General features: G+C 39.2%; 1 protein-coding gene across 8 annotated transcripts in view; it reads left to right on the plus strand.

The window, feature by feature from the left end:
- Nucleotides 1–10,520: 10,520 nt before the first annotated feature.
- The window catches only part of LOC141771212 (chloride channel protein 2-like), a 165,680-nt gene continuing 161,534 nt past the window's right edge, over nt 10,521–14,666 (plus strand). For 7 of the 8 annotated variants that reach the window (XM_074641231.1, XM_074641232.1, XM_074641235.1 and 4 more), the window contains exon 1: nt 10,535–10,782. In XM_074641231.1, coding sequence (XP_074497332.1) covers nt 10,732–10,782 — 51 coding nt within the window. In that variant the 5' untranslated portion in view covers nt 10,535–10,731. Of the gene's footprint in view, nt 10,783–14,666 lie in introns of all 8 variants that reach the window. The other variant, XR_012594694.1, reaches the window with a different exon arrangement.

The raw sequence follows: 14,666 nt of genomic DNA on the forward strand, positions 1-14,666 counted from the left end.
TCTTCAATACAGCATGATGTTCATTTAGTAAGTTATGGTCCCATTTAGAGTCAAACAGACTGTAACACAGGGGATGCTTTAGGGCGTGGCTACCTTGTGATTGACAGGTCGCTACCACGGTGTGGTCCGGTTTGGGAGTCGTCCGTGTTTTTGTCTTAAAACTTTAACCCTTTCAAAGTGTGTTTTTGGTTCATGGAAGTAAAAAATATCTTATTCAGCATTTGGTTGTCACTTCTGGTTGCAAAAAAACAAGATGGCAACGGCCAAAAATCAAGATGGCGATGGCCAAAATACCAAGATGGTGACAGCCAAATACAAAGATATCGATGGCCAACAACCAACATGGCGATGACCGAAAACCAAGATGGTGACGTCCAAAAACCAAGATAACGATGGCCAAAATGCCAAACTCGAGGCTTCAACACCGTAGTTCACAAACCAATAGTTGGCGTCACAGTGACTACGTCCTCATCTCATTTACAGTCAGTCCGTTGTCATTCACATGCCGTTAAATACCATCACTTTTTCACGGCACGTCGGTGTTTGACACTGCCACACAACGCTCCCTTTAACACCAGGATGAGACGCACCGGGCTTTCCATTAACTACAATGTAAACCCATCTGCGGCAACAGTGATGATGTAATTTAAAGAGCAAAAAAAGAAAAACACTGGCAGGGTGGGCGGGAGGGAGGGAGGGAAGGGAGGTGGATGGGTCCAACAAACACAAGGCTTTCATCCAGGACACCGCTGTTCGTGTCCCGTGGGTTAAGTTTCACTTTCACTTTACGATCAGCTGTTCGTTCGTGTCCCATTTTCACAACGTTCAGTTTAATTTTCACTTCACAAACGTAGTAGTTTTAAGCCCAACCATGTTATTTTTTCCTAAACCTAACTATAGTGATGTTGTTGCCTAAACCTAAAGTGACGCCAACGGGCGTGACAAAGTGGCGGTAAACGAAAAACATGTAGGTATTTCTGGTTTTGGAAAGTTTAAAGAAAGATGCCACCTTCCAAACTCTTTATATCAGTATCACTCCTATTACAGCCCTATGTACACCGCTTCAACATGTGGAGACATCTAAAGCTTAACAAACTGTCGATTCTAACACTGCTGATATTTTTGCCCTTTCCTTCATCTCTATGCCCATAATGGCCATTGAAGGAGTAATGTCCATCTTCCACTGGGGCAAAGATAATCCGTTCTTATGGTTGTGTGCCAACTTGTGTGAAAGTAAAAGAAAATAAATCTTGCTCATATAATTCTTGGAAAGTGCAGCGTTATGATGAGTTTCATTTGTCCTACAGTGAAATGAAAAGCTGAACTTTGACAGGTCTGGTAAGTGTGATTATGAAAACCATTTCCCAGCGCAGTGAAAATGACAAGCTGAAATATTGGATTATACCACTCCTATTAAATTCTGTATAAACATTGTCTCACATTGAAGATATGTGGCATCAGTATGTTTTCTACCACTCCAGAACGATTGTGTTGCCCTTTACTAAAGACTGGGTCCCCATTTGGTAAAATTACTCACGTTGGATGAGCACAAAGTGAAGTAGGTTCAGTTGCACCTAGCAGTGAAATATTCCAACATAGAAATCAAAATCAGTAGAAATAGGTCAATATCTTATCTTTGGAATGCACCTCTGATAACGTTGACTCTTTGTTTCCCTTCATTGATATCAGGGCTGTCAAAAAGATTAATTATCAGTTCAAAATGTACCTTAAAGGGAGATTTGTCAAGTATTTAATACTCGTATCAACATGGGAGTGGGCATATATGCTGCTTTATGCAAATGTATGTATATATTTATTAATGGAAATCAATAAACAACACAAAACAATGATAGATATTGTCCAGAAACCCTCACAGGTACTGCATTTAGCATAAAAAATATGCTCAAATCATAACATGGCAAACTGCAGCCCAACAGGCAACAACAGCTGTCAGTGTGTCAGTGTGCTGACTTGACTATGACTTGCCCCAAACTGCATGTGATTATCATAAAGTGGACATGTCTGTAAAGGGGAGACTCGTGGGTACCAATAGGACCTATTTTTATTAACATATCTTGAGGTCAGAGGTCAAGGGGACCCCTTTGAAAATGGCCATGCCAGTTTTCCCTCACCAAAAGTTTGGAGCGTTATTTAGCCTCCTTCCCAACGAGCTAATACAACACGCGTTAACTTTGACAGTCCTAATTGATATAGATATTTCCTCCTGTTTTGTTTGACATTAAAATCTTTTGTAAAAGTTTATTCTTGACCAAAAACCCCCCCCCAAAAAAAACATCCACTTACAAGCTTTTCCTGGAGGTTTCAAGCTCATTTCACGGTCGCCCTCCAGAAGAACAGCGGTTACTCTGAGGATGGGACTTAACGATCTTCTCCACATTTATGACCTCCTTCCATACTTCAGTCACATGATGAAAACTGAGGAGAATCCTTCCACTGAGGAAGGTTGTGAGATGGGTCAAAGCTCCATAAAAAGCTAGTACAGTAAGTTATGTTATTTTTGTTAAACTAATATATTCTTTTGACTAAAACGGAACAGAATGGAAGAGAGAAATTAGGATTTTGATGGCCTAAATTTGTGTGCAAAAAGACCAGTTTTGTTGGAAATGTAAATGATTAATGGTCTACATGTTCTGTAGAGTAAGGTACATACTGTACAGTATACACCACCAGGGACAGTTATAGGATGTGACTGTGCATTGCAGCTCTCGAGTGTGTTTCTATGAATAGGTGCTGTTGTGGTGCTCCATGTATGCGGTTTGGTTGAGTTTAGGCCACTAAAACGACATGGTTACGGTTTGGGAAAGACCGAGGTTTGATGATTAAAGGAAGCCAGTGTTGGTAAGAGGCAGGATGTGGACAGATGAAATCAGACGCTTTGTACGTTTTAAGAGTTTGAGAAAACAGTGAAAGAGGTAAGTCTCATTTATTATGTTGTCTCTCTCTGATTTGGGATATTTTTAAGCGATATATACTTTACCTAAATGTAGGAAAAGTAAAGCCAGCAGGGGTGGAAGAAGTACTTAAGTAAAAGTAGCAATAATCAAATACAGAATGCGGATTTCTTAAAATAAAATCCCACTTAAGTAAAAGTTTGGAAGTATTATCAGAAAAATGTTCTTAAATAATTACTTAATATTATGCAGAATCGCCCCTTTCGTATAGTGTTTAATATACAGTATGTGTAATGTGTGTACGTAGCATTTTAATGTTGTAGCTGATCAAAGTCGAGCGAATGAATCACTTTATTTATTGTTGGGCTGCATAAAAGACTTAAAGTACAAAAACACTGCCAGTGCAGGAAAGAATATTTCCGTTTTTTGTTGCATGATAAATTACTGTAGTTTGACACAGGAATTCTGAAAAACGAAACTTGATTTTAGAAAATACTTGAAACAGTGTATTTGTATTAAAAATGATATGCACTGGCAGACTCTTTTTAAGTATAAAGCGGCCTTGAGATGATAAGAAATTTGCTCACCTAGGGCGCAGAGCAAAGTGCGGACACTCGTAGAGGCAAAGCGCGGCGCAGGTATACTGTATGTCATCCAAAAAATGGCTGCGTCTGCGGCAACCGAGGTAGCACAGCACTCGGCGGTGCCAAAGGGTGGCGTATCCGCCTAGTCGGCGCTCTCCCTATGGGAAAACAATGGCACCGCCAGCAAAGTTTTTGTTTTTTGTTTTTTTTTCTCAGGTTTTCCACATTCTTTTGCATCTCAACCGTTTAGTAGAGACTCATAATTAAAAAAGATTGTGTTGGTGTGTGGTTAGTTGAAATTAAAGGTTTAACATACAAAATAAGTAACTAGTTTGAGTAAATGTACTCAGTTACTTTCCAGCCTCTGACTCCCTGACTACTAGAGAGCAGACAGACCTGCTGGAGGATGTCAGATTGGGTCTTCCACAGAAACTCAAAGAGGATTAGAAATAGTGAACTGTGGTGGTCTTTTCATCCAGCCAGACTGATCCGCCTTGTCAACACAGACCCTGTGAAAAGAAGTAATCTGGCCCACAGCGGGACGGTCACAGCTGAGCGGCTGCTGTGTCATAGAAGGTGCCGGCCTACCTGAGTCTCACACACACACACACACACACTGCTCCGGTATCTACCCGTCATTGACCTCCATTCTCCAGTTACCATTCTGGGAATGTGCCGATTCTGTTGCGACACATTCCGTCACTTCCTCAGTGTTTGAATTAGATAATAGTTTATTGACTCTGGAAGGCTCATATAATATTATGGTATGTTTCCTTTGTGTGGAGTCGCTCTGAAATCAGAATTTACTATTTGAAAACACACAGTCATGATGACACATATTTGACCTGATCTGTTTGTGTCTTTCATGTGAAGATATAAAATACAGATAAACAGCTTATAACAGAGAAATGATCATCAATCCATCTGGTTGCTTTGTTGTCAGCCGTCTAATTTTCCATTCAGGTGTGTTCGCCCCTCGTGGCCCTACCTGTCACACTCGGAGGCTTCCAGCAAACAAGCTGTCACACAGTCAAATGAAAGCCATTAGCGTTTGTATGGGGCCGCTGATGGATTGCATTAGCCTTAATATGGACGTGACAAACACAGTTTTTATTCATTCAATGGAAGAAAACAAGAGCGTGAAAGCAAAGGAATATGAGGTTTTATGTTTGTATGTCTCAGGGCTGTAGTACTTGAGTCTGTCTAACACCACGTACTTGTCGGATTGACTAGTCCTGGTCTCAGTCAGTGACTTATGTTTACATACACACTAATATTTCACTATTATTCTGAATATCTTAAATTTTAAGACATGTGGGATATGCTGATATCATTCAGGTTTTGCCCAGCCAATTGCCTACAGTTAAGTTATTCAACAAACATGTGAGTAATGTATGAAGATAGACTCGATAAAGTCTGAATTTAACCCTTTAAAATCAATGATGTAATCCTGCTGGTTTCATCAGCCTGTGACCGCCAGAGTGCACTGAGGACACAGAGCGCTAGAGGTGTTAACAGCTGTTTGGGATGAGGCCACGCTTCTCTAATGGCGGTAAAAAGGTGGATGGCTCCCTCCAGCTTGGGAGCATGCGCCTGTCCCAAAATGTCCCCGGAAGCTGGATTTATACTTTTACATTCCTTCCTTTTATACTCCTCATAAATATGATTAAGCATCTGGGTTATGGAGGGTTCAGAGATACCACATCTAAAGACAGCAACACTGTGTTTGATCAGAAATATTCTCTCTTACAAGTCTTTGATGTGGGTGAAGATCGCTGATAGCAAAGACAAAGTTATAATCAGAGAATGTGATCACAAGCTTTGGGCAGTGAAATTGAAATTTTTCAGTTGTTATATAGTTATTTTATTTTTGCTTCAGCTGTCCAATGATGTTAACGCTGCTCTTTCGGAGAGACACTACAGCTGAATAAGGTACAATTTTTAACTAATAGATATCAGCATGAAACTTCCCTAGTTGATTACTTACATTAAGACAATTATTTGTTGTATTACAAGCATGTTTAATTATGCAAATGATAAATTATTTTATTAAATAGGTGCTTTTTTTTCACTTTGTTGACATATTAGAGTCAAAGGTTTTTACAGAGGAGATTTTGGCTCTCTTTTGATCACTCTATTAATCAGAAAATACTACAGAAAATCTGCCATGATTTAATGAATAAAATGTTGTATAAATCAGGCTACGAATGATATATGAACAAACCCCTCTGTAAAAACCTTCAGAATATAGACCGGAATGTAACTGGGAAGTTTGTTGGATGTAAGTTACTGAAGTGGAGATTTCTGGCTCAGAGTCTGAGAAAAAAACTCATTTTGTGAAAACGGCCTTAAAGATCTAAAATTTCATACATTTTGAAGACACAAGTGAATATGGTAAAACTTGAACTAATAGATATCAGCGTAAAACTTCTCCAGTTGATTACTTACATTAAGACAATTTTTTTTTTGTATTACTAGTTTTCTAAAATGTTATGTTTAAATATGCAAATTAGACATTATCTAATGGGAACTTTTTGTGAATTTAGGAGAAATCTACAGACGCAAATAGACAAATTAGTAAAATAAACACTTAAATGTGTATTTTGGATGTTTTCTTCCCACTAGTTTGAAAGAAGACATGTTATGGAAGCAAAATAGCCCACAATCTAAAAAATGTATCTGTGCATGCCAGGGTTGTCTCCCCTTTTAAAGGAGCCGGTTAGGGTGACCAGGTGTCCCACTTTACGAGGGACTGCACAGCATTTTTATCCCTTTATCCCACATTTTCATCGGCTCTAGTTTTCGAAAGTCAAACCACTGCAGGACGGACGCTTTTCTAAAATCTGGCTTTTATCTAATGGGCTGTGAAGAAAGCAGGGAAAGCTGTCATCACGGGGCTGTGTTTGCTCTCAAACTGAGCACACGTGGGGCAAGTGCAGGTTAAACATTTCACCGTCTTTGCTACGCTACGCCCAACGGGGGAAAATTGCGAGTTACCGCAAAGTCACAAGCTCTGCAGATTTAAGTGGAATATGATGGAAACTACCGCAAAGAAAAGGAAGAGCAGCTACAACAAAGACTGTGAAACTACTTCTAAGTATTTATAAGTCCGTGGAAGGAGATTCTCTGAGTTTTTTGTGAAACTATTCAGTTATTTTTCAATTTCACACGGAGGGAATACAACATGAAGCAACAGTTCATCTCACAGTTTCACAAGAAACGTGTGGCTCAAAAAGAGATGTGCCGATCTATGGATGCATTCGGGCAAAGCATAGAGATGTTATAAGATAAGGGGCAAAATAGAAATGTTTATTATATGAGTCAGATAGACATTATATGAGAATGTAGACTACCTCTCAGCCTTGATAACGTGTCCCACATTATCCCACACAAACATACAACATTGGGTTTGTTGGGATCTGGTCAGTCATGGTTGAGGTGGTTTGGGCGTCAGATCAGGATATAGCTCCTGGTCATCTCTTAGCGGAAGTTTTTCTGGTTTTAATGAGAGGCAGACCCAGAGCACACTCCAGGCGTTACAGATCCCGTCAGGCCCGGTTGCCTCAGGATACCCTAAGAAAAGCTGAAGGATGTGGCTGGGTAGAACATTTTTATATTTAGCCCGCTGCCATCCTGAACCGTATCCACATAACTGGTGTGAAATGGATGTGTTGATCATCAGTGCTTATCATGCACCCCCAGTCATTTTCCATTGTGAGGAAGCAGAGCTGTCATGAGTTTCAAGAATGCGAGCCCTTGTTTAACCTTGACGAGAGCAATTCCAACAGACGTGAGGTTAAACTACAAAGGCTGGCACTTTCAAACAAGATCCACACAAAGCGAGGCTGCTCTAATGATTAACCTTCTCACACACAAATACTCTGTTGGAGTGAAAAAATAAACATCTTTGTGAGCTCAAGTGTGTATTTTTTTGTAGAGATCCATCTCAGGTTGAATGAACTCCCCGCTGACAGTATGTATAGGTTCCCTGTATTTGTTTCACATCACTGCAAAAGAACATCAAACACTTCAGTTTCTCAGTATCAAGTTTCTGAAGACTGATTGAATTAAGTGTGTTTAACCTCAGGAAGAGATACCCTTTGTCCGGGGCCAGCAGTTAGTGTCTTGAGAATTAACTCTTAACGTCTGATCATCTAAAAGTTTGAAAGGCCTCAACCACACAGAGCAGAGCAGCAGTTTTCTGTCTCAGGTCAATGTAGTTTTCTACTCTAACATGAGTGTATCATATTAGAAAATGACACCTTAGTGACCTGCTCAACAATCATTTTAAACTGACATATAGCCTCATGTTTTACTTAACAAGACTAATGCTGCATTCAAGTGGAATCAGGCAAACCAGATATCATTTAGTGGACGAGAGCAGGATGGTAATATTAGGCGAAGCTGGCAGAAAATATTGGCAATGGTAACTGTAATCATCATTGTTGTCCAAAATTTTGCTGTCCTCTGAGACAGATTTTACAACCAGATGTTACGTAGCTCCCTCGCATAAGGACAACGTATTTTTAAGGAAAGACACTACATGTGAATAAGCTAAAACTAAAATTAACTAATAGATATCGTCATGAATCTTCCCCAGTTGATTACATACATTAAGACAATTTCAAAGTTTTCTGAAATTTTACGTGTAAATATGCAAATGAGGCATTATCTAATGTTAACTTTTGGTGAATTTAGGAGAAATCTACAGATGCAAATAGACAAAGTAGAAAAATAAACACCTAAATGTGTATTTTGGATGTTTTCTTTCCACTAGTCTGAAAGAAGTTATGGAAGCAAAATAGCCCAAAATCTCAAAATTGTATGACGGGTGTATGAAAAACAATGTTTTTGCCTGTAGTGTCTCACTTTGCATTAGAATAAAGAGAAAGATGTGTTTCATAGCTACACGCAGTACTAAATTATTTTATCTAATAGACTTTATTCCATCACCATAGCAACATATATCTTCATGCGTGTTTAGTTTTGCCGTTGTGCCATTCGGTTGGACTGTTGTCTGTTTTTTCTGTGCCGTCCAAAAGGTGTTGACCGTTTGCCTGATTCCAAGTGAATGCAGCATACGAATATACAGCCGTGCTAGCAGCTCTGTGAGACTGTACTTACACACATTAGAGCTTTGAAACCACAAGTGTGAACAGCTCATGGTGCTGAAGAGATGAAAAGTTAGGTGACTGACAAAGTCATTAGGATACATCATTTGGGAGCAGTTCATAATGTTGTTCCAATCCATCCAGTACATGTTAAGATATGCCACTACATAAGTGAAAACGTTGATCTCTCGTTGGTGCTTGATGAAAAGTTGGAGGATTTGTCCTTTGGGCTCCCTGGATATCTTAGTCCGCATGAATGTCTGTGCAAAATGTCATAACAATCCATCTTATAGTTGTTGAGATATTTCTGTCTGGACTGAACCTACCTTTGCAACACTCAGTGTTTCCCAGAGTGGGGTGTGGGCTTACAAATGGCTCTCTCTAGCTCCCACCTACAGCACAATTACAACTTTCACTGCTTTCAGTAGAGCTAAAAGCAAGCACTCTAGCCGGGGAACTAACAGATCATCATTTTAACAAGCACAAATTGTAGAGGTAATGTCTCTTTAGACCAAAATTATATGGGAATATTACTTTATGTGATTATTGTCCTAAAGGATATTATGTTTGGTTAAGCCTTGATTAATTGTCTCAGTTTTTTAGGACCCAGAAGAGGCTTAGTCCAAAAATAAATACAGAATAGCACATCATACATAAAATCTCATAATACAACATCGTACATTACAATCAATTTACTTATGTATTTCCCTTCTATCACTGAGAGAAAACATCACCAAATGAATTCGTTAACCATTAAATCATTTGCTCTAATAAAAAAAGGGAGTTAATCATCAACATCCAGAGGTGTGGTGGAGGATCAGTCCACCTGGACTCAGGTAACTCACACATGTCCTATTAACAGTTATTTTCACCTTTTATCGATATGCATAAGATGTTACAAAAACTTTTAAATAAATGAAAACCTTTAAGACTCACTTTTATATTATGGCTTTTTCTTAACTGATGGTGCACTGTTGTAATTATTTATATGATTTTATTTTGTTTAGATTTTAAGTTCTGGGTGTTAATTATTTTTATCATGCTTTTATTGGAAAGCACTTTTTAAATTTGTTTTGAAAGGTGCTATATAAATAAAATCATTATTATTATAAATGAAGCAGTGTATTTCCCTTCTATCGCTGAGAGAAAACATCACCAAATGAATTCATTAATCATTAAATAATTTGCTATAATAAAAAAAGGGAGTTAATCATCAACATCCAGAGGTGTGGTGGAGGATCAGTCCACCTGGACTCAGGTAACTCACACATGTCCTATTAACAGTTATTTTCACCTTTTATCGATATGCATAAGATGTTACAAAAACTTTTAAATAAATGAAAACCTTTAAGACTCACTTTTATATTATGGCTTTTTCTTAACTGATGGTGCACTGTTGTAATTATTTATATGATTTTATTTTGTTTAGATTTTAAGTTCTGGGTGTTAATTATTTTTATCATGCTTTTATTGGAAAGCACTTTTTAAATTTGTTTTGAAAGGTGCTATATAAATAAAATCATTATTATTATAAATGAAGCAGTGTATTTCCCTTCTATCGCTGAGAGAAAACATCACCAAATGAATTCATTAATCATTAAATAATTTGCTATAATAAAAAAAGGGAGTTAATCATCAACATCCAGAGGTGTGGTGGAGGATCAGTCCACCTGGACTCAGGTAACTCACACATGTTCTATTAATAGTTATTTTCACCTTTTATCTATATGCATAAGCTATCAAAAATGCAAAAAATTATGCTGCATGATAATGCATAATGAAAACCTTTAAGAGAGAATAACTCCTTACTGGTTTGATTGACATTTGCTCCAGATGGGAGGGTCGATCCCACTTCAACCCTTCAAGTCCCGCCTCACGCTGTGGATCTTTGCTGGAGGACTTGAGAGGCTATAAAATGAAGGAACTTACTGTAACCGGGACGCACTCTGTAGCTGGAGTTCCCTTTGTGAACTCCCAGAGTGAAACTAAAGCAATGCTTTAATCACTGCTCTCAGAGAGACACAGAGAGAGAGAAAGAGGTTGGTTTCCTCTCAACCAACGAGGCGAGAAAGTTGCACCCAGTCGCCGGTTCGAGTCTGCAGAGTCTGCAGATCCTGCAGAGCCATGGCAGGAGACGGGTCCGACCAGCGGGCGCTGCAGTATGAACAAACTTTGGTAAGTTGAACTTGTTGTAAGTCTGAACTTTGTTCCCAGGACGTACTGTACAGTCCTCCCCCTTTTGCATGGAACCAGACTCCATTGACAAATCTGTCAATTTAACACTGCAACATCTGGTACTCGCTATGACGTGATAGCGGAGCGGCGTGGTTAAAAGTTATAATTTAATTAAAATAAATGCATATTGGTGTAGTGTGTGTAAGCCGAATGAAGCATTGTATGTCTGTGAGTGTGTGTGTTTGCCAACAAACCATGGGTCAACTATAAATTGTCCGATTTTAAGCAAAGTTGTGCAATCACGTGAAAAATGACCGAGGTTTGGTGGTGTGGGAAGCTGCTGTGTCTGTGTCCTTTAAGTCCTTAATTGATGCGTGTTGGTGTTATGTGTGTAAGCCGAATGAAGCATTGTATGTCTGTGAGTGTGTGTGTTTGCCAACAACCATGGGTCAAATATAAGTTGTCAGATTTTAAGCGAAGTTGTGCAATCACGTGAAAAGTGACCGAGGTTTGGTGGCGTGGGAAGCTGCTGTGTTTGTGTCCTTTAAGTCCTTAATTGCCCTTTTTGTGTAGTTTACCTGTGTGGTGACATAAGTAATGATATGTTTTTAAACTGTTGAACTAAAGTTGAATGTCTTTAAGCTTTACAATAATAACTTTATATAGGCAGTAAATGGGCTTCTTATCATAACATCTGGATTTTGGTATCCTGATGTTGGCCAAACTCCATTGGCAAAATTCACGTTTTTTTAAGAAAGCTGTGCATATTGTGTTGTAAACGCATATTAGAAAATAACTTTATGCCTGTTTTTAATTTAAAAAAAATGTGCTGATGAATTCGGCATAAAAATATTTCATAAAACATTAATTTATGTGATAGAAATATCAACTTTCCCAGCCATTTCACCTTTTTTCTCTCCACACATCGTCTTGGTTCAACCAAAAGAGCGAGCCAGCAGTATGAATGCTTTGTGAAAGTTGATCTTTTTAGGAAATAAAATGCTGCTTGGTGCTTAGTAGATTAGCCGAATTCACAATAGGCTTTTACGGATTTGTAAAAGGCTTTGAGTCATGTTTTTTAAGATGTGCATATTTGTCAAAAAACAAATTAGCTCTATTTTAACAGATTTTTGAATGGGAACTTGCTCAATAATATGTGCATTCAGAACCCTGATTTGGCAGATATTCTAATCTGTGTGCCATCATAAATTAACTACATGCAAGATGATGGTGTCATCTCCACACAAACAGTATAATAGTGATTGGGGTTTCTGTATGTGTCAGTATGTGTAGGCTGCATTGATATCCGCCAACCTAGATCCAACAATAGTTCAATTCATTGTTGTTCAGCCGGCTTGGGTGCTGAGAAAAGCTGCTGTGTACATGCATAATGTGTTGTAAGATGAGATGCATGTACTAGTTGTGCAGGCGTCCAGCTGGCTAACCTTTTATGCAGGAGTGTGAACAGAGATTCAGTTTGAGTTTAGACATTATGAGTTACTGTATGCATGCCTCATAACCATTACCTAAGGTGATTTCTGTTTCTGGCTTACATAACAAGCAGGCAGTTGTTGGGATTCATAGATGTCTGATCATAGATGGTCTGCAGCACGAGGTTTAGAGGATGTGAACGGTTTGATATTAGACCAGTTTTATACAGCAGGGGGCTCTCAAACATTTGTCACAGGCCCTCAAACAGATACAGTTTTGTCCCAATGAATTGTGCGCGTTGGGAGGTGAAACTGAGAGAAATTACACTATTTATCATTTTGCTCCTCCCTAAGGACCCCCTGAGGTTCCCACTTTGAGGAGCACAGATTTGCAGCGTGCCCCTCATGATGATTAAGGGTGATGTTTGTTTGGACTTAGAGTCCAAGCATTGTGTGTGTAACAGTTGAGCTTTTCCTTGACAAACCTCTGTCAAGCCTAAACAATCTGCTATTTGAAGAGACATGTTTTATAGGCCAACTGGACCCATTCAGTGGCAGCGAGGCTTTAAATTATGAAGAGCCACAACTGTAACACTTCTTTGGGCCTCTGTTTCCTACTCTTGAAAAACTTTCTTTGTAAAGAGTCCCCCTCTTTCCCTCCTCCCTCCCCACCCCCCGCCTCTCTGTTAATCTGTGTGTGTTTGTGTGAGAGATTACACAACGTGCGACCCGCTGATTCAGCGCTGGACGCTCTGTCACCCTGGCGGGGTCTCGTGCTCGGCCTCTCTGAAAGGAACATGCAAGCAGCTCTCTCTCTCTGCAAAAAACCCCACTTTGATCCACGCCACCTTTTTCTGTTAATATCACCCTGCTGTGGACGATTGTTACATGATTGTTGTAAACGTCTAAATAGAGTGAAATAAAAATAGCTCCAATAGTGTGAGAATAACCTCTTTTAACATAAATGAGTTCTCTCGCTGCCCCCCATCTCCTCGCCGTGGGTTGTAGTAACATGGTGTCTTTGTGTGATATTGGCAGTCGTGGTGCTTGTGTGGGTTTGTTGTGGGCAGTGGATGCTCAAAGAGGCCAGTGTAGTTGAGAGAGGCTGAAAGGCTGGCTACAGAAATGTTGGCAGGACCAGCAGTGAGGAGCACTCGCAAGATAAAACCAGCCTCAACATGTTGTCTGATGCATCAGTTTGTATTTGTTTAAAGCTGATTTAAGTTTATTTTTTTGAGCTTGTGTGTGAAGAATATGATGGACACAATGCAGTTTGAGTATTTATGCAAAATTACATAATGTATAGGCCTTCCTGTATAACAAGGCTGGGACGATACACCTATCTCCCTATTACGATACTTGGGTGCCGATTCAATATGTATTGCGATACTTAAGACCATGGGGAAAAGTTGAATCATACACTTCTAGGGTCTTTTACATTGGAAAATATCTAAATTAATGCAGTAAAAATATTTGATTTTCAGCATGTATGTAGTCAGAGATGTCAAATATATCAGGATCATTGTCAGGAATTATTTATTACATTTTTTCCAGCAACCCAAAAATCAAAGAATAAATATATTTCCTCACAAATTAGTGGTATTTTCTTTTTAATTTATAATAATGTTTTATGCTTCTGGTGAATATAATCCATCAATCTTATTTCTCTATATGTATTTTATATATACAATTCCCTTTGGTAACACCTTATTTTGAAAACCGGACATAATCATACTTCCACTAACCTCCCCAAGGTGGTCTCTAGCTCTCCCCTCAGCTCCGTTCTCTTTATAAATCCATGGTCAGCTCCATCGGTGATGTTTAAATGCATTTAACATAAATGTCAGTATATGGGTGCTCTACAGTTGTAGCGTCGGCCCATTTGACCACGGAGACGAAAGCGACGGCCAGCTTGACCCCCATGTTACCGCGATACAATAACGTTTCCTCTCCGTGACAGAGTTAGCATGCAGCTTTAGCGGGGATGTCTAGCTCTGCTTTTCCTGGTAATGTGTGAAACCCAAAGTGTTGTCATACTTTACTGTATGTGTAGTGTTTACCACGCTGGATTTAACATGTGAGGGTTCAAGTCGTATACACGCGGACCTTCCGCAGTTTTGTACTTCCTTGTTGCGGCCGGCTGCGGTTTGTCTTGGTGATGGATACGGAACGGATAAGACGTCACGTTACTCAGACTACAACAATAAAAGCGGTAACGTCCTTCTACTTCCACATAGACTCAAATGGAGCATATGTATCGATTCTGGCATTAAAAAAATCTATCTTAAAATCGTAAAATCGCAAAAACGTAAAATAAATTGCTTTGAAATCATTCACCTAAAGAGCCCCACATATCAGCAAACAGCAGCAACATGTTGTTGTTGTTGGCCTTCAACAATGACTGTAAGTGGTAACTGAAGAGGCTTGGCACAAGTTAAAAGGTATTCAGGCCCT

This window comes from Sebastes fasciatus, chromosome 7, assembly GCF_043250625.1.
Source record: "Sebastes fasciatus isolate fSebFas1 chromosome 7, fSebFas1.pri, whole genome shotgun sequence".
NCBI classification, from domain to species: domain Eukaryota; kingdom Metazoa; phylum Chordata; class Actinopteri; order Perciformes; family Sebastidae; genus Sebastes; species Sebastes fasciatus.